This window comes from Cygnus atratus, chromosome 7, assembly GCF_013377495.2.
Source record: "Cygnus atratus isolate AKBS03 ecotype Queensland, Australia chromosome 7, CAtr_DNAZoo_HiC_assembly, whole genome shotgun sequence".
NCBI classification, from domain to species: Eukaryota; Metazoa; Chordata; class Aves; order Anseriformes; family Anatidae; genus Cygnus; species Cygnus atratus.
In genome coordinates, this window is record NC_066368.1 from 2,891,391 (window position 1) to 2,917,413 (window position 26,023).

The following is a 26,023-nucleotide window of genomic DNA, read 5'->3' on the forward strand; positions in this document are numbered from 1 at the left end:
AGTCATATGTATGTGTGCTGGATCACACGGTGCTGAAAAATTCTGTTTTAACACCCAGCGAAAGCACAGCTTCCGAAGAAAGCACCTCAAAACTCGCGATGGAGTGGACGAGTTCGAAGGGCAAAACTTTGCTGTTGGGGAAAAAAAACAACGCAGACACAGCCCTGAATTTTCTGGTCAAAGACTGCAACCCACACAGGGCTGCCAGTTAAAGCAAAAAACCTTTTAAATCACATTTCACTGCAGCAGTGATAAACTCTTCCCATTCTCACTGCAGTATCTCTTATCATAATAACACACAAAAAGGCTTCCATTTAGAAAGTGAAGTAATACAAAATACACCCTCTCTCTCTACACAGATCTATAATATATATTATACGTATAAGCAGGCTAAGCTGGGCTTGCTTTGGGAATCATAGCTTTGAAACTGTCCATTTTTGTGCATTAACTGTGGTAACCTGATTAAACATGGAAACAAACTGCTTTTGCAGGCATTCTTTACAAATATTAATGGCACAGAAACAGAATCCACACATACGGTCTGAAAACATTTTACTGGCTTTTTTCCGTGCTCGCTGTCTAGTTAATGACAGGGTCCTCTACACTGGAAGCCCAATGAAATGTAGGAAAAATGCATACATTAAAATATTCACGCTCGGGTCTTTTCTCTTTTGACAGGTTTCATTTGCTGTGGGATTCTGAATAGAAATCAGATAGTTCAAGCTCCCCGGTCAGAGGTAGGCAATGTAATCCCTTTTAACCAAGAAAGCATACAAGGCTGCAGTTATACAAACCCATTGTTCAGGGACATCATGGGGAAACTGTCTGTAGTTACAAAAATTCACTCTAAAAGGCCGTCAGGGATTAAGCAATAAAGAGTGCACGTAAAATGAGATTAGAATAATCACAAAGCTAAAGTGATTTAAAAATGCAGTTTTATAATATGTTAATACTTCTGAAAAGTCTTGACTTTATGAATATCCTGCAGTATAAAATACTGTCTTCATCAGTAATGAATCATATAATTTAGAACTTGATTCAAGGGTAGAAACACATGCAATACTTGATTCATGTTTTTAAAACCAACCTTTCATTATACCGTGATTGCATCTCAATTTGAATGGATTTAGCTAAGAAATTAAACTAAAATTATGTTAATAGACCTCAAGTTCTTGTCCATGATTTAGATGACGAATAGGACTTACTTGTTAAGTATTTTTGCTCTCTTAGCACTTGAAAAATTCTCCAGTTGTAAAGACTCTTGCGTGAGAAAAGCAACAGCTAGGTGGAAGTAGTTGTTCCAAAGCTGAAAGGCCCCAGAAAGACAAGAACAGATATCATTAATTCTCTGAAATGCTTTTTCTGCATATCTACAAATCATCCTAGAAGAATCTAAGTTATTCACATACAGATTTCTAGGTGAAAATAACACACACCACACAGGCATTGTTTCTTGATATATTCTTGGTACATCTTCTCATTGTGTTTGTGTTTCCAGGAAACATTTCCCATCTACAAATCCCGAATGATTATGTGTTGACGATTCAAGTAAAATCAAATATGAGTACATAAATCTGGGTGGTGGTGGGAGAAAAAGGAAAAAGGACCCAGACTCAGGCTGCACATTTGACTCAACAACTCTACTAAAGCAACTGCTTTAGATAGGGGAGGACACCCCTTTTTGCTGTTCCTGAAGGAAAGGAGGAGTTTTCTGCGGTGCTCTCAGTAAGACTTGGTACTGTTGTAGGATGAGACCCACATGACAAAAGGATCAGGAATACGTGCTGAACCTGAAATGCCTTAAGCGGGCTTCCAGGGTTCACGGTGACATACACACATACAACAGAAGTATGAGTTTGGGACAGAAACTTCTTACAATATTGAGACTACTCCCTGAGACATTGTTTGGTGTTTCTTTTCTTACCTGTAACTCAAAGTTGGCTTGATCAAGAAATTTTTTGTTTAGCATATCTGCATACTGATTAATTGCTCGCAGGAAGACTCTGAAAGATCAGGAGAAAATTACATAATTACACACTCTTCGGTAGCACCTTTGTACGTTTGGCATCCCAATTAGACAAAAATCTGAGTCTGTCTGGAAAGTGAAATTTGTAGCTGTTACTTGAAAAGCAGTGTGATCTCACCACTGGTAAGCGTACGGAATTATATGCAGATGTTCTCAAAATTAATCAAGCAAATTAGCATATGCAGAGTAAAGAAACAAGGAATGTTTGGGATAAAATCACTTGTCTTTAAAATATCTCATGATAATCAGGAGATCATTAAAAATTCAGTTTATTAGAAAAAAGTCTATTAGTTTTTTAAAGCTGCAGTATCTTCATGTTGTAGCTAACCTGGAGCTGAAATTGGCTGGATTTTAACTTGCAGGTGAAGCAAAACGTGTTTTTAAACAAATATGAGGCAGACGCTATTTTACTTATTGAACAAAAACATATAAAAATGCTCTTGAAAGACAGCCTTCAAAATATTGTTCAATGTTCTACTTCTAAAACGCTAATTTACTCCCTAGTACAGTTTATTGCTTCTCTAAAAAGGTTGCTTGTTAAATTGCAATAGAAGCTGACTTGACAAGCTTTAAAAATAAAACCAAATGGCATAGCATAAGTAGGTCACTACATATTCATGGTGCTGAAAAGTAAACATATTATTCTCTGGTATCCTAATCTCCATTCTCAAAATAAACATTAGATTCCTCCTGAAGACTCTAAATTTATGGTATGAAACTGGCAGCTAATGCCAAACGAGCTCGTCTTTTCAGCAAACTGTCTGTGATACAGATTTATGTCTCCTGAAAGTACCAGTAATGATAAAAACCACTCATAAAATGTACAACTTTTTCCCCTCCCCCCAACAGCAATCTTTAAGAAGAGATTTGCACTACTGGATACAAATAACAGTTAATCTTTCTATGCGCTGACAAAAAAAAAAATCAGTTTTTTTTAAAACATTAGAAACAGTTAGATCTTTTATTGAATTTAAGATCCCTACTGACCTTTCCTGGAAAAAAAAAAAAAAGACCATTATGATTAAGCTAAATGTTTGTTAGCTCAAGTGAAGTAAAACCTCTAGATAACACACAGACATCGGCACGGTATGAGAGATTATTCCCATATACCAAGTAAATTACACAAGGCACGACTTTTGACATCGCTGGGATGCGTCTCTACTATAAAGTTGGATTACCCCCACAGTAGTTCCACTGGAGGAGAAAGTATCCAAAAATGAAAAGAAAAAGTAAGTAGATAAAAGAAAGCACAAAACAAAATGTAAGATTGAAGAATATGTAAAATAGAATAGCATATATAAAAGAAAAAAGCCCACACGTGTAGGTACATTTATCTATATATACACATATGAAAAAATAGCTCTCTCTATACACATACATACATTTCACAATATCACTTTTTATACCTAAAGATCTCATTTGCATCCTTACACTTGTGCCCAGCACATGCAGAGATGCATTTCAGGAACAGCACTCCGCGCATTATTCACCAGTAACTTTGTCAGGGGATGTATTTGGAAACTTCATTAGGGGATTTTATAAGTGCGATGACTTCAGCATACACAATAACACACTGCAGACGGATTTTAGATCTATGATTCAATTACTGAGCTGTAGCGTATACTAAGATTGAATCTAAAGTTATCCGTGTAATCAGAATATCAACAATTTGGTATGTAAACTTATGTCCTGTTTTGTTTTGAAAGCCTGATGATACCAGGAGATCCGCAAGGCTTCCCGGAAGGATCAGTGATTTACCACGGCAGGAAGGGCTATCTAATGCTCCTCGCCTTACGAAGATAAAATCAGTTCCAATACAGGGAGGATTATGCCTACAATTTAATTATGTTGCCTCAAGACATCACTGTAATGTATTCAATCTGCTCCATCTAATTAAGCTTTGGAACAATCTCATTACTTTATATACCATTATTTTACTTTAATTTGTAGCTCTCATTTTTCCCCTATATTAATTCCAGTGCCTACAAATAAACAACAAATAGTGCAGGATCTACTGTACCTTGCAACAGAAGAAGGACTAAACCACGACACACCTGTAAAACTCTAATTGCCAGCAAACACCCCCATCCCCTTTAGCCCATGTGCTACCCGTGGTTGGACTGCTTTAGGAGGGTAGGTGTTCCTCCCAAATTCCTTCAGCAGAGCATCCAAAGAAGAGACGCAGAGATTTAAGTGTTGATTTTTTAATTATTCAAGCCCCATTTTAATTTTCATTTGATTTGATGATACACTCACTCCTTCTGTTACTGTGAAATAAAGCAGAATAACCAAAAAACAGTTCGACTCCTACAACTTCCTGGCACGATTAAAGGCACCGAAACGACTTCTCTCATGACTGAGCTCACGGAGCGTTCTAGCATCTTTCACGACCTCCGATGTCAAGAGAAAAGAAGGAAACTTTGATGATTTTATCTCAAGAGGTTGATTTTGAGAATATATATTAAAATATTACCCCTGAGATGTAGCAAGTTGTACAGCACTCTTGGACAATTATGAGGATTCCATCACACAGCACTCCTCCTTCACCTCGGTGTAAAGTTCTGTCGTTATGGGAAGCCAGCAAAGGAAAGGCTGGGTTTAGGTACTTTTCTGTAACGCTGGGATCACCGACTCCTGGCCACCTCATGTTCTCTCACACACTCACACAGAAGTGAGGAGAGGTGCCGCCCAGATGGCAAGCTGAGCCAGGATCTCAAAAACAGGAGCTGAAACAGAAGCTCAGAGGGTATGTCAACATTCTGGAATAATATGGAAGAAAATGCCATGACTTGGTTCCTCTTAGCTGGAAAATACCGATATTGAACCGGGACAGAAGGTGCCTGAGCATCCTCTAGAAGCAAATTGATGTAGGAGAATGCAAACAACACGACCAACCCACAGCAGATTCTTTCCATTATTTGTTTCAGAAAACTTTCCATTAGGTTGATCTCCATGCTTAAACCGAAGCAGACAGATACGAGCCACCTGCTCTTGCTCTTCTGATACTACAGTGAAGAGGGGTGATTAAAAAAAAACACAACAAAAAACAGAAAGATGGCAGAGAAATCATCAGGTTTCTGGAAAGCATCTTAAGGATGCAGATAAGTCAAATTCACTGCTGACTAGAAATTGTTCTGCAGATGTTGCACAGAAGTATTGAAATCAACTGTCGCTGAGAAAAAAAGTATTTTCACCTGGAATATTCAAATGCTTTCCTGTGAATGAGCTGCAATTCAGTGACAAAGAATCAAAAGAAATAACAACGGACCTGGCAAAAGTACAACGGTCTTGCTGGCCCGCTTCACCACTGCAGTACAACGCTCAGCCGTGTGGTTCGTCAACAAGAAAGATGATTTCTCTGAAGAGATCATGTAGACAGAATAAAATTTTGCTCAGTGAATTCTTGGCTGTACTGCAGGAAATGGCACGTTATCATCTGTGAAGTTTGCTGCAAATCATGGTTCAAGTTTATGCCCCTACAAAATTCTAAAGTAGAAACTGTTTATGAATAATTCCAGGTGTTAGTCCAATACTCTTCCTCTTCCAGTGCAGGTACTTGCAATAGCTTCACTGTTAAAGTTGTAGAAACTGGAAAAAAATAGGGAAAACTGGCTTCTCAGAACAGGCAGAATTAAGACAATTGCATCAGTTCTGTACTGCAAAATAAGCCGGCTGCTGCTAACACCTATCAGGATGAAAGGTGTACTTGGACATGGCTGGGCCAGCAGAGGAGTCATCAAAATACCTCCTGTGTTCGATGGAGATCTTCAGTCTGCAGTGGCATACCCTTCCTTGGTGTAATTAATAACGAAGATCAGCGTCTAGTTGCACATGCATACAGAGAAGTGCTTTGCTTGAACTTCAGTCTTGATTAACGAAAGAAGTTATCCATGTCAGGAAGAGCCACAGAAGTTAAAACCTTGAGTGAGAGAGAAGCTGAGAGCCTAGGACCGATCACAACGTACCCTGCTACAACCCTGAGACTGTCACAAACAGTAAGGAAACCTACTGCTAACATATTGGACGAGATGTGTTGGGCAAAAGACTTTATCAAACCAATTAAAAGAAGGAAATTAGCATTTCTCCAGATGGGATCGAAATAGAAGCAATTTGATTACCGAAGACAATCACTTGCTAAAGGGCAACAAAAACCACAACTACCAGCCTGGACTGATGAGGTTTACGGTGTGCTGAGCCCCTGAGGATGGATGGTGCTGGGGCTGGCTCCCACACACATCAGCAGCTTTCTGCTGTGCTCGTAACGGAGGTCTGTTGAGGCAGGGACTGTCTCCTGCTGCCTGTGATTAGATAGCATCTAGCACAGGAAGGCTCCACACCCTCGTCAGGATTTCTTGATATTTTATCCCTGTTCATATACTTGCTGATAAGACGCCTTATCAGTTCTTTATAAACCAGGAGGAATAATCATCTGCACCGGCACACGGTGGAAGACTGAAAAGCGTGTTAGTGAACGGTGGCACCAAAACCACTGAACACCACCGTGCCACCACGCTGTGGACTGCTCGGCCTAGCTGTAAAAGGAAAAGGGGTGTCTGAGACAGGAACAAATAGTTCCCAAGCAAAATAGGAAATACCTTGGGATGCTAAGGACTGGCCACTGAGAGCAGAAACTCTCCTAAATACGTTCGAGGAGCAGTACTGAGAAGAGGAGCAGACAGGAGAAACAGGCAAAGAACATATAACTGATGGCATAAAGCACCTCAAAAGTATCCTGGGAACTTGCTGTTCTAAAGACATTGCTTCTTTGTTTCCTTAAAACCAAAACAGAAGTAAACAGGTGAAGCAACCCTCTGAGACACAGCTGGGGATCACTCACCTCGCCCTGCCTTGGGCAGAAGGACAGGTCAGTCCTCATTTCTTCAACAGTTTCTCCTCATTTATGGCCCTCAATCCAGAGTCAATAAATCCATTCATATGCTGCTGGTTCAAGCCGTAAACACAACCTCAATTGCAACTACCGTGTATTTTTACTGTTATTGATTATTAATCACATTCAGAGGTCTCGCAGGTGGTTAGCTGGTGTGTGGATGCACACTTGGAGATTGCTCCCCCAAATAATGCGGACATTTATGCTTTGATTCTGTAATTTTACCTTCGTAGAGAGGCCCTTCCCATATACAACCTCACTGAGGCCAGGAGCTTGTTCCTATTTATCAAATCTAGACTTGCAGTGGTAATAATAAATGAGGAAGGGACAAAGGGACTCAATTTAGAAGTGTAACAGCAGTCACGGTGCCAAACACCTCTTCCCCTGCTTTCTCAGGTACAGTCAGTTTTTCCTTCTCCTTCTCTTATAATTAATCAAGTGCCCTGATTTGCTTGTTCACTCCTGTTTAAAGATGTTTTATGCCCCATTTTCTTTCCATTTCACGCGGTGCTGCGGCACACCTAGCGCATCCCTAACACACGCATAGATCAGCTACCTCTGAAAAAGGTTGTTTTTTTCGAGAACGAACCTACAGAGATATTCCAAAAGTAGAAACATTCTTACAGCACGTTCTGTTTCGTACATCATCTGATTAGATCTAGCATCCAGGGGCTCAGGTTTACATTACAAGCACAAAAGACTTAGGCCACGAAAACATGGAAAGAGTGCAAGCTGCAAGTGTGTTCCCCGGTACTGCTCCTTAAGGGAACATCAAAAAAGCAGAAGGAAAGTACCAAGGAGCAAAAGAATGGATGGATTCCCTAATGACAGAATAACTATCTAAACAAGAACGTATAGATACAGCTTAAAATAATTTAGGTTTAGCTGGTAATTCAATAAAAGAGGGAATTTGAGTGAGGTTGTAAAAGGCACTATTATGATGTCATTTCAGTTAATTTAGATGGAGGGATAATGAATGCTTTATTACAGCCGATCAGCCTCCCTGCACATCACCATGCTTTGCATGCTTGAGCTTTTGCTGCTCTGGGAGACAAATTTACTGTGCATATATGAGACAGACTACTCTTATCTTGTCAGACTGCCTATGAAACAACAGACCTAGACCTTGAAATCCCAGTGCAAAATCCAAACCTGAGCAAATGCTCACTAAAGCATGAACAGCAATGTCTTCTTTTAAAGAGCAATCACTTCAAATGCCTTCACCTTAGTTTTCAGCTTCTCAGTTGCAAAGCACAGTTAAGTTTTAAACAACTTTTCACTCACGTGTGAGTTAAAACTTGTGCTTTAATATACCCCTACAAGCACTTTTTCCTTAGCATCACATACAGTATGTGATCCTCCAATGACTGTGACCCTGGAACATAGAAAACACATAATATGAAGGTACATATTATGTACATATGAGTCAAAATCATTGAAAAGTGTGAGCATGAAGGTATCTGACCTCCTTGCATCTCCCGCCGATCCTCTCCCTCTCCAAATTCTCTCTTTCTTTTCTTGTGCTGGTATTACTGTTCATCCTTTTTCACACCTCCAAACTTAACAACTGCCCAGGCCCCATCGAGGTTTCCAAAATCCTTTTTATTTTACACTTCTGTATATAACAGTTCCTCTGTCCAGCCTACTTCTCTCTTACTCTTTCTTTTTTTTTTAACAGCATGTTAAAAAGATTCCTCGCACTATATTCCTTCTAATTCATCGGGCTAAAGAGCAGTCAAAACATGGAGGGAAAAAAAAAAACACAAACTTTGATCATTTGCTTTCTTTTGAATTACAATTCCTGGACTGCCTATGATAATAGCCCTGAGTAATCCCAAAGACGACTTGCTACTAAATACTTACATTAGCATAATCTTCTCATAATGTCTACTTCACACCAGCACAGGTGCACCATGTCACTTTATTAACCTATTTTCTAATAAATATTTCAGAAACAGTTTTAGCATATTATCTATAACCACTGACACCTCTTCCCTAATTTATATTCAGTGCTGTGTGTCCTCTAAAACAATGGGGACAGACGAATGAAAAATAACTGCAAGTCGCAAAATTCTGAAGGACGAATTTGTGGTCTGACTACCAATGGTAGACACCATGCAACGCTCACAATGGTTTTTTTTTTTTTACAAACCACCTTTTCAGTACAGTTATCTCACACATTAAGATCAATTTTTGCAAAACAACCCTGTCGGAATAGACAGACAAAAGTGCTATAGCACTGGACAACCAAATGAGAAATGTTAACAGAAATAAACAATTCAAAATAAAGTTTGAATTTAAATTCCATTCAAATGTCCTTGTAGACGTACTTTGCCTACCCGGAAGCGTGATGGATCTGTGCCGAGAACATAGTCCACCTCAAATACCTGCTGAAATGATGGGACTTCCAGCAAGAAAAGCATCCTTAGCGTGAGGATGGGCACGAGCAGAGGTAGCAGAAACCCATCGTGAACGAAGATGGGGCCGTGCAGCCACACCAGGACGTCCCACACCTCTGAACCAAAAGGAGCCCACGACCGGCACCTCTCTGTTCCTCAGTGTGCCCCGGGCCTATGCCAACGCTAAAATCGAAGAGCACCAAGGCAATGCCCAGCCAGACGTGTGTCACCTGAAGGTGCCCCTGAAGGCCCCTGGCCAAGCGGAGCAGGTTGCTCCGTGCCGTGCCCAGTCTATTTGGATATCTATTTCCGAGGCTGGGGACCACAGGACCTCTCTGGACAACCTCTGCCAGGGCCCGACCACCCTCACCATCCTCATTTCTCAGCCCCTGCTCTGAAGGGCAGGGTGTGGTTCCTGGAGGAGTGCAGGAAAGAAGGAACTCAAGGCTTCTTTCCCAAAAGCACCAGTAAAGTTTGTCTCCTGAAATTCTGTCTAAGATTTAATTCCAGCCACGGATATAACCTCATATACTAAATTTCACCTCCTAGGGATTTTTATGACGGAGTAATAAAAGCTCAGAAATGGTGTTTTCTAATGGAAATGCTACGAGACAATTTAATTTAAGAGTTTTTAGCTAAGGCTACAATACCGGGAAGCCAGCGTCCATTGCGAGCGGACAGCATCAGCGTTCCTCTTCCCAAAAGTTAATATTCTAAAGAAAGATGACTTACTGAATTCAAAATGACTATTTTATTACGATACCTGGCAAAATTGCAATAGATCTTATAGTTTAAAAGAAAGGTAATTTGTTGCAGTCCTGCTAGAAGAAATCTGCAGTCGCCTTAGCAATTAAACAAGCAGTTTTCACTTTAATGCACTGCCCAATAAAAGGCAAAAAGTCTTTGCTACGGAGCACTTCTCACAACCTGCCCTGGCCGAGTTCTGCTGAAAGCATCACTTCCAAGCAGCTGTGCAACCACAGAGGGGAGCTGCGAGGGGTCCCATGCACTTGCCCAGGCTGCTGGCCAGGATTCGGCTAGGTTTTGCAGGGGTAAAATCAATAAACCCAAAGGTTTTTTTTTTTTCCCATCGCATTTTTTTTTTTTTTTTTTTTTTTAAAGAAGAATTCAGTCTGGAAAGAGAAATAATTTTAAAAAGGGAATACACTCATGTGAAGTGTGAGAAAGGACACCAGGTAAATTTTCCTGCAACGGGTGAATGTCCCATGAATTTGGGAAAAAAATTTCAAATACATGACGGTGTCTCACGGTTTGCAGCAAGGGAACCTCTCTCATTTCCTGCTGACAGCACTGTCCTTTGTTACTTAGGCATTTCTACAGGTACCTTGAATACAGATTAAGGCTACTTTGGGTAATTATGGATAAATCAATAGAATCGATTTGCTACATTTCAAATTCTTTGACATTTTCATCAATCGTGCAATCAATTGTTTAGACAATTGCAGCTGGCTAAATAAATCTCATAAGGCTTGGAAAATAATCCTATTTTTTTTTTCCTGTGGATATTTAATTACTTTATCAAAGTCCATCAGAGAACAGAAATGAGGAAAAAGAAAGGAATCTGCAGACCAAGGTGTGCAAAGGTGAGTTCAGCACCACATCAGTGCTGCTGGGGTCATAAATCAGGTGTGCCCCACTCAGTTGGCTGGAAAGGACTTTTTGCTTTGTACAGTATCCAAAATGTAAAGTTAATCATGATGCCTGATGGCAAAAAACTTGCACTGAAGGTAAAAAGAACGTAGCTTTTAGCCCTATGCCTTACCTTTACTTTTCTAGCCTAACTACCAAGAATCATGACCAAGAGAGCCAACTTTCACAAAATTAGGACCTCCTTCCTCCCCACCCCATGCGGTTAAAACACAATCTTCTTATAAGAGATGTGAACGATGTACCTGCAGTGGCTGCTCTGCTTTGCTATTCCAAGGACACTTCGGTTGCTGGCAGCCTTGTGAAGGGATCACTGATGCTAGAAACGTACAGGGGGAAAAAAAAAAAACAAACAACACCTTCCCTGAGCTTTAGGTAAGCCTGCATTTGATCCAAAGCGTTGCTCCCAAATTTTGCTGTGACATAAAACATTTCGGGAAGGCAGCGGGGTATGCGAAGGAGTGAAGCGAGACGGGAAGAGCGCTCGCATCCCAAGCAGCCTACTGCTCGCGTAACCCAGCTATTAACCTCTGGACAAGATCAGTGGTTTGCTATTCTTCTAATTTCTCTTGCAGGCTCCTGTCTGCTACTACTGTAGCAAGGAGGCACGACTGGAATGGAAGCTTTGACACGATCCTTCGATACCTTCGGCACAGCGCCCACCAGGGTCCGTCCCACCGGTGGTGCTCAGCAGATTTGGGGCTCACGCGGGAGGCGTCAGTCTGCCCGCAGGCAGGCCCACAGGTCACGCACAGAAACCGTCACAGGGGATACAGAAGTCAGGGTTAATAGTAAAAAGGGGCAGTTACGGCCACAAGTGCTGTTGCAAATTTAAGGGAGGGGCAGGGCTCCAGTGGGGAGGATCTTGCAGAGGCAAGGTGCAGGCAGAGGCAGAGAGAAGGACGAGAGAAAAATCTTTATCTAAAGGCAAACACAAGGGGAGGGTGCATGTGGCTGGCAGGGGGAGAGGACAGTTACTCTGGAGCATCCATCTGGCTGCTGGCTTTGTCGGTGATGGTTGTTAGGGGATTTATTTTCTTAATTTTTAATTTTACATGGTGACTACTTACTCCCAGTTCAGTAAGGAAAGGGTTTTCACTTCCTGCCCAGGGTTCACATCGGAGCTGAGCCTTGCTGCAATTAGCTGCCCCAGGTGATCAGTCCCGAGCAGCCCCACAACGTTCCTCTCATACATTACATTTTTTCTGTTCTGGTACATCCCTTATTTTGGGGAAGCCCAAAGACGCTGATTCCTTCTGACTGCCTTCAGCCTTCATTTCATCCTTACGAGGCATGTGCTTTCTCCAGTTTAGAAGGGCTAAATAATGCTGCAGATAAAAACGAACCATCTTATAACAAACCGCAGTGGAAAGGAGCAATCAAACCCATTTTTGTTCACTCCCCTAACACGCGTGCCACACTCGAGGAGAGCTCCAGGGCAGCAGAGGGGCAGTTCGGATGCCGTAAGCAGGCGCTTCTGCAGGGAAGCAATGTGCTCTGGTGCAACGTGGCTGAAGTGTGAGGTCTTCGGACGTGTTCAGGGCTCCGGAGGACCTGGCCCTCCCTGTGCCACGCCAGTCCTCCCCAAACTCCTCCCTGCGATTTTACAGCTGGCAATTAGTTGCTGCCTGGTAAAGTCAACACCTCGGAGGCAAATGCAATTAGGGTCGCAAAAAAAGAAAAAAAAGAAAAGAAAAAAATGGCCAAGTATGTCAATGAGAAAGTTTCTGTTGAAATTGTCAAATTGTACTAAGTTGTGAAACCTAATTGTGGCTATACGTGCCACTGAGTACGGCTGTACCCCTACGAGTACAGCCAGAGGTATCTGTCTTCTATTAAAGCCACTTCCCTGCCTCCACACCGAGGATGGAGACCGAAGCTACAAAGTACCACTAAAGCATCGCCCGCTCGCTAGAGAAGACCTACTAATAGGACAATAATATGGTCTTCAAATGGGACACTGGTAGTTATTTTAATGCCCTGGCTGCAGAGTCTTCCAGCTAGATCCTCCAGCATGAAATCTGCTCCTTTACCACTTCTTTCATGCAATACTTTATTTTCTCTTTCACTGTTAATCTGAGGAAGCTCTTCAAGATACAAAACTACGCTATATATGGGTAAGATATTTTTAAACCTACAGGAAACTATCTGGCTTTTGAAATATATATAGTATCTTGGAAACCCTTTCTTAGTACACCGTAAGGCTGAACTTTTATTTCTGACAGATGAGTTCGTAAGACTGCGTAATGACTGGAAGGAGCGGCTGCAGTATGTTGAGTCTTCATCTCCACGACAGCCGAGCCATATAAAAGTTTGGTTTGACACAGAGAGATAAGCGTGTCCCCAGTACTAAGGCAGGTCTATTCACTTTGTCCAAAATACAGCACTTTGGGTTTGGAAATGACCCTAATTTGGAAAGTTCCTGACTGCAAGCAGAGCGGAGCACTGTGAATCCCCTGGCACAAGGGGTGTGAGGATCGGGGCTGTGTGGCTCCGAGCCTTGCAAGGAGAGGACAGATGGCCAACCACGTCCCAAAAACAGTGCCATGGGGATGATTTTCCTGGACTGGGTCAAAATATAGTTGGGCAAAAGGCTCGCATAACATTTATGCACCATTTATGCTCCTTTTATGCTCTCCTCTGGCCTGAATTGCATATTTTGTCTATCTCTAGACATATAATTTATAATGCCAATGGCACTGAAGCTGAGCAGCTTCTTTGTGAGTAGCCTGTAATTACTTTATGGGCTCAGATGGGTGACAGGAACAAAGCGAGAAAAAATCTATACCAGCCCCAGTCCTGGGAGTTTTTCCCTCCTCAAAAACAAAACAAAACAAAACAAAACAAAAAACCATAACATTCACAGCGAAGATGATTTTTTTAAGGTGAGGGTGGCACAGGTAGCAATATATAGCAACACCTAAAGCTGTCATAATCTTATCCAACTGAATATTATGTAATGAAAGAGTGTATCACTTTGCTGTTGAAAACCATGATATGTACTTGACGTAGTTAATTAGAGGAGTTGGGTGCTCTTGTTACCCAGCAGCCTTTCCCCTTGCCCAGGAGCACTGCTCCGTCCCACAGACCACAACGAACGCACCCAGGGGCAGGCAGAAGCTGCCTGCCCCAGCCAGAAGGCAGCTCCTGATTTATGGGAACACCACAAATGTCACCAAACTGGAGGGGACTGCTCAGCCTGGAGAAGAGGAGGCTGAGGAGGGATCTTATCAGTGTTTATAACTACCCGAAGGGAGGGCGCTAAGAGGACGGACCCAGGCTCCTTTCAGCGGCACCCAGGGCCAGGCCCTGAGGCCTCGGGCCCAAGCTGGAGCCCCGGGGGCTGCCCCTGGCCCCCAGCAGCACGTCTGTGCTGGGCGGGTGCCGCAGCCCTGGCACAGGCTGCCCAGAGAGGGGCTGGGGGCTCCTCCTGGAGAGCTTCAAACCCACCTGGGGCTGGGCACCCTGCTGGGGGGGCCCTGCTGGGGCGGGGGGACCAGAGGGACCTGAGCTCCCTGCCCGCTTCAGCCAGGCTACGGTTCTGTGAAGTCTCGTGCCAGGACATCTGTATGACAAATTCACTCAAACCCAATACACAACTTGTTTTCTCCCTCCACTGCACCGAGGTTTAAGCAATAACGTATGTCTAAAGTCATACACCACCAGCTCGAGGCCCATGACACAGTCTTTGAGCATCCCGAACTTGCAGCAATTATACCTACCGAGCGTAGGATGGGCTAGGACGCAGGAAGAGACAGCGACATGCCCCGTGAGGATGAAGGCTTGTTTGGATGCAGACGGATTTTCCCGAGTCCCAGTAATGAAGCTGCTGTTGCAGCATCGCTGAGGCGCCAGCACCAATAAGCCAGAAGTGAGCCGAGCGGCACGCCGCGACTAACAAAGGGAGCCTTCTGATAGAGGGGGATGCTGGCGTTACAGTGATTCATGAAGGACAGGAAAATGCTGCTTTTAGAAAGGATATTGATGCTCACCCAGATGAGACTTGCCAGCATTTTCACGTCCATCTGCAGCAGATATTATGGGAAGGCTGGCAAAGCGAGAAGCTATGTAGGCCAGCACCAAACAACCACGGTATTTGTCAAAGGTTTATGTAAGGTAAGAAGCACAGTTTTCTGGACTTTTTCCATATCCTAGCAGACAAATTAAAGCCAGAACGGCATGCAGTTTGTTCAGATTTTACGTATTTTCAGCTCTAACATCAGTAGCACACAAACTGTGATCGCTGAAAATGGATACCCAAAAGATATTAAAAGTGGCTGCAAGTGGCACGCAAAGCTCTGACAGAATTTATAGCGCCTTCAATCAAAAGTTTTAGCATCATAGCATCAACACAAAAGCCTGCACTAAGGGTTCGGTTTTGCTCACTGTGACAGCCAAGAAGATGTGGGAAGGCCTGCTGAAGATTTAGAGGATGTTAAAATTGAACGTGTGCTATTTCAGCTTTCCTCATGTCCCCCAGGTCTCCGGTAGATAACAGTACTTTAAAAGAAAACATGTAACAAGTTTTTTTTATACATTGTTGCTAAAATGACTTCAATACTATTTTCTACAAATGCCAACTCTGAGATAAAGATTCATTTTCCCTGTATTTTCAGAGCCTTTTCCTTTTTCTGTAGCTTCATTGGAAAGAGTAACACCCCCTCCCCTGCTATTTGGGCCATGTAATTCAAATTTTACTGGGAGAAAAAATGAAAAGGTTTTTATGATCTTTTTTTAGATATACCTACCTTAATATTTAATCTGCTCTATCGCAGTTGTGAAATTCTCTCTTTAGGCATACTTAAAAGTTATACATCTCCTATCACCCGTGCAACGTAAGTAAGGGTGAAAATGAGCCTCACAAAAAGCGATTTAGTTCCCTACATAAGAAAGCATGAGCTGAGGATACCATTCAAGTGCTGTTCCTATAATGGGGAATAGGTTCACTTATGTGGCGTTCACTCTGATTTGTAATTTATTATGAAATTGTAATATTTTTATTCCCAAGCCGTCATTAAATGTTTAAGAATCTAATGCCAGCAAAAGGGAAGAAATAAAGACTTCTGAAGGTTCTCCTGCGATGGCAACTCTGAAAGCGTTGACATTTTCATCAGGAATAACCCAACTCCCTTTAGTAATGTCGCTCGCTCGCAGCGGAGGCCAGAAGCCCCGTTCAGCCCTGGCCTTCGCCACGTGCCAAAGCCAAGGACCAAACCCCAAATTCAGGGCACCGCAGGCTGCCCCTCATCCCTGCACCAGCGTCCCTCTGGGGTCACGATGCTGCCTGAGGGTCAAGCACCATGGGACAAGCTGCTGTCCCCAAACCCGGGCACCCCACACCGTCCTTCCAGAAGGGTGCCACGTAGGGTTCCCAACACCAAGCGCCAGGCGGTGGTGTTCCTGCTGCCCTGCAGGATGCACCTTCCTGTGCATTTGAACTATTTTACCGGCTCTTGTAAAACATCTCAAGTTTTTCTTTTAAATAACAAGGAAAGAATGATAACAACCAGACTAACAGTATTCATCACCCCGAGGGAAGGAAAAGCAAAATTCATTAGGAGATGTTATACCCTGTAACGTGCTACGGATAGGTTCTGAATATTTTCACGATTCTGTGCTACTCTGCAGGTCTTGGCATGCCACCTACATCCCTTCTGTACAAAAAGAAAATACGTATTGAGTCACAAAATAAACAGAGCTGAAGAATTTCCCCCAAACCTCAGCAGGATTTCAAACTGCCACCTACCTCCCAAACATTTCTCATTTCATTACAACATACTACCAACTGCTGAAGATGCTTTTGCACCTCCATTAAAATACTACGGTACAGCTCAGATACAAATAATTATCGATTATTTTCTCCGTGCCACAGTTGGATAATTTAATTGTGCAGACACACAAAGAAGAAAGAACAACGCAGAGTCCAAATTAACCCTACACACATTATTTCTGCAGGAGAAAGTCTTAATTGCAATTACGCATTCAAAGACCAACACAACACTTTGTTCTTAATTTGTATGTCGTATAATGAATAGGTTTTAAATTAGTCAAAAAAAAGTAAATATTAGACTGTGACAAATCATAATTACTGCGTGATCACAGCTGTATAAATTAACTTCTGCTAAGAAGTTTTCAGTTGTGGTAAACAGACTTTTTTTTTTTTTTTTTTAAGTCAATTTGTACAGCTCAGTAATTTGGGGGCTCGTCTTCTCTCATTTGAAATTACTTAAAAACACATTTATAGGGTCAGGCCCAGAGAAAAGTGGCTCTGGAAAACGTAAGAACATTGTAGCATGTTGCTTTGCCTAAACTAACGTGAAACGTGCTGGGAACAGCACTGTGCCAGCACAGTTTCTGATGTGCAAGCTGCCAGCTCCGAGACAGGCCCCTCCCCAGGCACTGTGCGGGGTGGGATCCAGGCACAGCAACTCCACAGCACGAGATGAAATCTCACGCTGAATTTCACTGGACTAAGAGCTGTCTGCGATAAAGATGCCGAGAAGGGCAACTCATCATACAAGGGCAAATTAGACGAGCACAGACAGGCGATAAAGATAGATATTGAGCAAAATCAGAACATGGGATGTCTGGTATGACTCCTGGTAGGCCACCATAGCGTACATTATAACTCCTCCTTATGGTGTGAGTTAACATCTGTCCGTCTAGGTGACTCTAATACACCACAGCAGAAGGAAACTGCGGCAGAACAACTGGTTAATTCACTCCAGGCATTGCTTTTTTTCCCTCTCATGCAACATTAATCTGTTATTTACGTGAGATAGGATCACTGTATATGCCTGTTATAATGGTAAGCAGAATAGAAAAATCTGGAAGTTACTGTGCTTCTAGAACTAAACCTTGTGTAAGACCGTATGTGAAGAAAAGATGCTTAACAGTTATTCGGGGAAAACACCTTTTTTTCCTGTATGACTTAGCAACGACTGAAGAGAATCGAGTCCCGTGCTTCGCAGGAGGGAGTAGCCTCAAGACTTTCAGGGGGTCCATGTCGGAAGCAGCCTTGGTGGGGAGGGGCAAAACCTTGATGGGGGGGCAAAACGGGTGCCTGCAAGTCCCAAGGCATTGCTGGGGCAGCAGGCATCGCAGCAGTGTGGGGACAGGGACCCAGCAGCACGGATCAGTTTGGGCTGCCGGCCTCAGCCAGCGAGGACGCCTGGCTGCTCTGGAGATAACGAGGTGTTGGATTTCTTTCAATTACAAAACCTTTTGTGCCCATCCCGTTACACACGTCAGAAGATGTTGCCAACAAGCAAAGGACTTTGTCTCAGAAGACCTGCCCTGTGTGCTGTGCAAGTCATGTTTCTGACCCCCCTACCCAATAAATACAACCTGCCCTCAGGTGGATTCTGCAAATCACACAAACAGGCACGATCTGTGTTAATCTAGGAGCAGAGAAGTGTAGGTACGATGATGTACAAAGGCAAGACAAGGTATTTGTATCTTCTGTTTGGTGTTAGAGAACAACTAAAGCTTCCCATTCACTCATGTGGAACTGCAGAGGTAATCTTGCCGCTGCCTCTGCCAGGCCCAGCAAGCTCATTTTCTCAGCCTGCGAGGAGTTTCACCACCCAACCGAACACGATCGATCCGGGTGAGAAGCACATCAGTGCTTGCCTACTCCTTCACCAGCCGAATTCAGTATCGTTGCCTTTTATTTAACAGGGAGTCAATAGGGACATCTCCGCACGTGCCCCAGGCATGACCGCCCGGCTCGGCAGCCCCAGGGCTGGGAGGCACACGCGTGGAGCTCCCGAGGGACGGGGAGGAAGGTCCAAAGCCTGGTGGGCCTGGGCTGAAATGTTTGTGGGTGCTGGCAGGGCACTGAGGCTCTGCTAAGGGTGGCTTCATTTCTGTGGGGCCTGCAGGGGAAGTCTTAGGGTCAGGGCTCAGTCTGCATGGGGCTCCTCGCACGGCTCTCCCACCAGCACCTGGGGTCCATTTCTGAAGGCAAACACGGGGCAAAAACCTTGCAAATTACTGGTGGTTTGCAAGTATATCTTTTACTTGAGACAGCTCTTACAGTGCATTCGAAGGAAGCTTTACCTAAACTGAAGGTAACAGCAATAACGGCAAAGCTGAAAAGCGGGGTGAGAAGCAGAGATCTGAAGAAATAAAACCACATCCGTAGGCCCCTCCCCAGATGACATGCTATCCAAAAACACGGGACACATGAGAGCCACCCTCCTCCTCCCAGCTGCCCCTGTAGTACAGCAAGTAGTATGCATTCATTATGACATTACGCGCATTCATTACGACAAAAACTGTTTTTAGAAAAAAACCACCTAGATTATAAACGTGTGAAGCAATCACATCAACACCTACCTGCTCTGAATAGACAATTTCATACCACACTTGCACTCCTGTGTGCACGTACGGTATGGCTCTACAAGAAACCACATCGAAATTGGAAAACCAGCCTTAAAGCCACAGAGATTGACTTGGATAAAAGAACTGAAGAAGCCTGACGACATAACATTTATTTCAAATTAATTTTCTGCCATCCAGCTACAATCGTTCATTTTTCCCTATGAACAGGATCTAATAAGACCTAATAGGTAATAAATCAGATTCCTAGTTTAGGGCATTAAGAAACTGCAGTGAAATGTTCTGCTAGACCAGCAAGGTCTACGGCACTCTGTTCCACAACAGCTGGGGCATTAAAAAGCCTTAAATCAGCAGGCTGTCCCTCTTCAGCCCTCTGACCACTCCCGTGGCTTCAAAATTTCAGAAGGAGAAATCATTCTTTATGGCAAACTCCGTAGCTGCAAGCAAAGCAATTTAAAAATCACTTTAGGAGAGCAGTTCCTACGGACTGCTTCTGTTACGGATTACTCGGCTTGGGCATTTACAAAACGCGCAGTTCAAATCACACAAATGAGTTATCAAATTATTGTGATGTAAACAGATAGAGAAGTTGTTTCCAATCAACACATCCATTACAAACCAGCAACGAAACAGGATTATTTACTCAGCATCTATTCATTCCTGCTAATCTGGCACAGCGTTATGAGAACTGAGGCTTTACATGCAGCACGCTCCAACCTTCAGGATAATGTGGTAACGCCGTACTTGCTGCCTGAGCCATCTTCTTGTACAGGAGAGGTGAAATAACCACGCGACAACATCGCAGTCACTCAGCTCTCGTACAAGTACATTCCCGTACAAGTACAAGCTCTCGTCAAAGTACATCCACCTCAGTGGTTCACCACAACATGCTGTGACCACTTCCACCAAACCAACCTTCTTAGCTCCCAGCATCTGAGGTGTACAGAACCAACCTTCCTCTACTGGCTTGATCCAACGTGGTAATGACACACCAAGACGTTTTTTGGGAGCATCTTGGAGGTGCCAACCTCTAGCACAAAGACGGGAATCCAGAAGGACCATCCAGGTGAGACTTCACAGAAGTACGTAACTCCGCGGGTCGTTTGGGGTGAATGCTCGAAACCTACGCACTGCATTGACCTTCCTTAGTTTTGTATACAATTCTGAATTATTTTTCTGACTTACGCGCTGAGGACGGGAACTGTGCTATTTCGATTAGAGTTATGGGTTAATGTTCAGATAGAAAATGTTCTAGTTACCGAAGTGGAGCAGAACGTTTCATGTGAAAATAATATATGATTTGAATTCTGGTCTTCACTGCTGGTTATTCACTGCATGAGCACAGGCAAATTACTGAATCCCTCTATGAATCAACTCAAACATCTGTAAGGTCAACATAACGCAGATGATCTTCCCCAGATGCTCTGAGATTCTTATAAAAATAACGCAACTTAATATTATTGCCGCTACATAAAACTGACACTATCCATCTTGCTTTACGGCAAGCGAGACATCTTTGACAACGGCACCCCTTTAGCAAAAATGAGCTGAACAAGTTGGTGAAGTTTCATTTCCACACAATGCCAAACTGTTTGGGCAACAAATCCCAAATACAGTTTCTCAGATTAAAATGTAGTAACAGCAGTACGTGTGTACACTTGCAGATGAGATTATATTGAGCCAGCTTGCCAACGACATGTGTGTTGCAATTTGATTACGTGGTGATTTTCCACCACAGCTAGCTCGCAGGAAAGTAAAATTTTAAGGTAAGCTAAAATCATCAAAACAAAATCACCAGCAAATACTGCAATGGTGTTTATTTTCACATAATTTGCTGAGATACCTTGAAAGAGATGCTGTTGCACATCACCACGTTCTCTGCTGCTCACCTACGCTGAGGACTGGAAGTGCTCACGGACCTGCCAAGGAAACACCTCTCGCCCCGCAGTGCAAGTCCTCACTGCAGACCACAACCCTGCTCCCCTTCATGAACGCACCGCACAGAAAGACACAACACTTTTTTTCCCTGGGATTTATTGCTGCTATGTTTAAAATCTCTTACTTTCATGTCAATATAAACCAGAGAAATTTAGAAAAATACCGGCACTGAGTTACTGACGTAAGAGAACAAAATACCTAAAAGCTGAAATTACCCATCTTGCACCATCTTACTCATAAATTTGTTAAATTAGCTTAAAATAAACTTTAAACACAAACATTGAATACACTTACAGCTTTAAAAAACTGAAACTAGAAATAATACAAGTCAAATAATTTGATTAGGCACAGTAGTTTTTATCTCGCTACCAGATTTAGATCCTGATCAGCCCCTTGCAGGGGTACAAGGTATGGGATTCAGGAGCTACTGGGGTTACTGAGCCAGAGCACTGCCAGACAGCCCCTTGCTGTCTATCAAAGGGCAAGAAAGAGAATGTTTTTTCCCTTTCCAATGATATCTGGAGTCCTACATTGTGTACAAACTCCCTGTGCTCTTTTTGAAAAGCCAGACTTTAATTTCCTCTTTCTTTTTATTATAGGAACTGTCATGACTAACACATAAACAACCCAAATACCCAGGGCAGGCTCCTCTCCCTTAAATCAGTGGGAACAAGTTGCACATTTTGTGACTCCCTCCAGACCTTCTTGGTGCCCTGCAGACCCTCAGCCCTGCATTCCCCAGCAGCAGACAGCACTCTGAGGGCCAGGCAATTTATGATTCAGGGAGAGAAAGAAATGTTAAGGGAACCGCTTTGTAAGCTGACAATGGCCAATGCAATTGCTTACTGCAGTCGAGGAGAGCTGAAGGTACTGCAGGACACCTGGAAGCCAGGGCCTGCTTCTGGATGAACTGCAAAACAGACTTGCAAAAAGTGTCATTTTTGTAAACAGGAACTTTAATTACCCTGTCATTTACAGATCAGTTGGTAGGATAAGAGCACCTTACAAATGTGTGTTTCAGTGCTAGGTATGTGCAACCATCAGCAAAGATTATTAATCAGCTGAGAAGTTAGCAGGACAAAGTCTTGCCTTTTTTTTTTTTTTTTTTGTATTTCACAACTTAAAAAAGGGGGCTGGGGTGGATAAAAAACAGCATTATAAAGTTAGTGATTAGTGAAGTTAATTTACAGATGGAACGAGGCAGAGGAGCACTCCTGGTGTGTGTACCCAGTGCATGTGGTGCACAGAAGCAGCTCCGGGAGGACCTGCTGCATGCCTCGTGCCGTGGACATGCCCGTCACCACCATGAGTGGCTGCTCCCCGAGGCTGATGGATGACAGTAAACATCAGGATTGAATTTTTTGTTTGTTTGTTTACTCCAGTGAAATTTCTAAGAGGATTTGCACAGAGGAGTTTAGATCTATGAGAAATATCAAACCCCAAATGCATTTAAATGGTTGTGAGCACTGATGTTGTCCTAGTAGCACAACAGTGTTCCGATGGACAAATTTCACAGAGAAAAGAGTTTTCGAAGGAAAGATGAAGTCCTTGCCCTTTGCTCTTAACAGAGCTGATGGTGCCCAGTACCAGAGAGCCCCTCCTGCTGCTGCTGCACCCCCAGCCCGAGGAACTTGCTAACGCGCTGAATTCAGACAAGCACCAGGAGAGAGTAGCACGAGATAAAACCTTCACATGGTGATCTTCTCTAAGCATATGAAAACATTTACACCTTACTTTTTTTTTTTTTAATCTTAGAAAAGGCTTTTAGGGATTGCTCTTTCCTCAGCCTAAGACTCTTAATAGATTCTGCAGCATCTCCGAACCCACCGCTTGCTCTGTGAGGTGTCTTACGGTACTTGCACACAGGGTTATTCACTGCAGGGAAAGAATACCATTAGTAATATATAGCACTGGGACACGGGCAAAAAAAAACACAAAACTGCTTCATTATCACTGCAATTTCATTTAATAACACAAACGGGAAGTACAGGGTGGTAATTCTTTCAGTGCATGTCAGTCACCCTCTCTAACCCATGCCATCTGAGGGAAGACTGCTGCCTTTGCTGCCTTTACAGCCCCAGGAACCCCTCCTGCTGTCGGAGGATTCAGACTGGGAGCAGGGCACATTAGCCTCCTCCTTGTCCCGGTGAACCCTGCTACTTACCAGGTGGAACACCACAAGCCCCATATTAAATCAAGGCAACTGTTATATTTCATCTGTCAGGCCTGTGCAGGTAGGGTTCCCATGTCAGAACAAGAGAACAACTTCCACAAAAACACCTAAGCAAAAGGGATTGGATATTTTACAGGAGGGAGAGCAGCATGCTCCAGTGCAAACCTCCACGCAGGGTACGGTAAAAGCTTACAGATTTAAATCCTGGATAAGCCCAGAACAGAGGAGTCAATGCTATCAGGGGAATAAAAAACAAAACAAAACAAAACATGTGCCTCAAATGCAGCAGCACTTTTGCCACAGCCTTCAGCAGGGCAATATTTTCCCCTAACTTCCCAAGCAAACAAATTATCAGTTCACATTGCAGCTGTTACAAGTTATAAAGGAAATTAATGCAACAGCCTAACTGAAGTGAATCTAATGAATGAAATATTATTTATTTTTTCCCCCATGGACTCCTATGTCTACACAAAGAGTTCTGTAAAGATAATACCTAGAAACTGATCAAAAACAAACAAATCTATTTAACAACTCTGCTTCCTTTCAGAGATGTAATTCAGTTCTGAATGTTGTTTTTATTTTTTTTAAAAGACGCAATATAGAAGGATCTGGTGCAAGTTTGTCACTGGCACTACTCTACTATTCTCCCACGTCCTTTCATTCTGTGCAGTTTCTGTCCACAAATAATTACCGTGAAATCCCGACCAACCTGAACTAATGAAACAAAATCTTGCAACTCACAAGTGCCCAATGTCTGAAACTCACAGTAACGTCACTGCGATGCACGCTGTAGGACCACAACGTGGTGCGTGATGTGCGTGTTCATACAAGTGATCCACAGACTCTATTTTCCCATTTCTTATTAGCAGCTCTGATGTTGGAAGTTAAAATACATTTTATAAGCCAGATGAATAAATCACATATGCCAGCATAAATTTTTCATGATTTCTTCATAAATTCCTCATTTCTTGTTGTCAGTTGTCTTGGCAGAACTAAAATATATGAAGCTGTAAAAACAGCCCTCTAATTAAGACAACTGTCTCCTTCCAGTAATAGTTGGCAGCAGACATGCCGTGTATCACCCCGTGTGCACACTGCAGTGAAGTGGCCTTCTGCAAATTCAGAGAACTGAAACAAATGTGCATCACCTTTGTCTAGGTGGTTATCAGCTGAGCCACTCTCTCCGCGACACCTGCTCCATCTCGCGAATCCCTCGGGGTTTACATTTAATGCTTGTTTCCCATGTAAAAATTCGTATTCATTACAAACCACTTTGTTTCACTTAGGCGCTGATGGAGATTTTCAACTTCTTTGATAAAAAGACATGAGTTTACTATTTTTTTTTCTTACTAGATCAGAGAGAGTAACTTCAGACAGGACAAATGAAGAAATGGGTGAAGAAAGCGAGTCCTTGGCCTGCAGGAGAACCTACATTAGAGCTGAGCCCACGCTCCCCAAGGAGAACCAAGCCCCTGTTCCCCTCCTTGGCAATCCCGATGCAACAAAACACAGCCGTGCTGGGAGAATGACCTACGGAGGTTTGCTCTGCATACCCGACAGTGCCAGCTGAAGGAATGCCAAGCTCAGCACACATTTGTATCATTCCACTGCTACACTTAACACTCCAGCACTGAATTTGGCAAGGAGCAAAACCAGCAATCCCTCCACACACCTCTGATCAGCATTGACCTGAAAAGGTACACGCGCTTCTTGGCACCACCTCCAACAGTCGGACAACCTGGAAAGGATGACAAATAACTCCTACAAACAAATACGTAAATAAAAATATCTGTTGAAAGCAGTGAAAATTACAGGTTTAGGTAGACTAGGAAAACTCAACGGCTAAGAAGTAATCACTTCTGGGGTACAGTGGCTGAATGCATGTGGTAGACCTTGAAGTGCGTGACCCTGAATGAAATGAGGGAAGTAAACCCCAGTATGAACGAATATATTAGGTTCTAAGTAGCTGATATCTCTCAGAGAGGAATATTTTCCTTAAAACAAAACAAAAACATTTCCTAGATGAAGTATGACTGAGGTGTTTGCAGAAGCAGCACACTGCAAAACACAGTGTGACAAATGAAAAAGCGTTCGGTGCTCAAGAAGAGTTTATACAAAACACTCTTGGTTTTGTCACTCGGCAATTTTACTTTGATTTTTAAAAACTAAACATGTTTGCTGGGTGAAAAGGTGCAAAACAGTCCAACAAGAAGAACATGAGAAAACAGCGTGGGAGAGAGAGTGAGCATTGCAAATGCATTGTAGTATCGCGCCTCCTTCCAAAATCTTACCGACAAAAACATGCAACTAAAATTCATTCCAGAAATGTTTTTGTTTGGATATCTTTGTAAGTCAATTGTCAGAAAACTATCAACTATCTTCTTCTATATCTTACTTTTTCAATCTTGTATTTTTGTTTTGCCTTGCATACTTGCAGACACGACTGGGCTTGCAAAAGGCAAACCACAAAGTAATAAATTTTATCAAAGCCAAGCAAAGAAGGAAACTGAACAGCAATTACTGAATACCTGAAGCCTCAGAGGGAACGTTTCAGCATTCAGAAATAAGTAGTGTCATAAAAGTAAATA

The 26,023-nt window shown here is 42.9% G+C and overlaps 1 protein-coding gene across 4 annotated transcripts in view; it reads right to left on the bottom strand.

Annotated features, from left to right (window-relative positions):
• DOCK1 (dedicator of cytokinesis 1) overlaps positions 1-26,023 on the bottom strand; it is a 284,156-nt gene that overhangs the window by 80,428 nt on the left and 177,705 nt on the right. For 3 of the 4 annotated variants that reach the window (XM_035547636.2, XM_035547635.2, XM_035547637.2), the window contains exons 30-31: positions 1,925-2,003; positions 1,206-1,306 (exon numbers count right to left, since the gene is read on the bottom strand). In XM_035547636.2, coding sequence (XP_035403529.1) covers positions 1,206-1,306; positions 1,925-2,003 — 180 coding nt within the window. Of the gene's footprint in view, positions 1-1,205; positions 1,307-1,924; positions 2,004-11,117; positions 12,310-26,023 lie in introns of those variants that run through there. The other variant, XM_050712018.1, reaches the window with a different exon arrangement.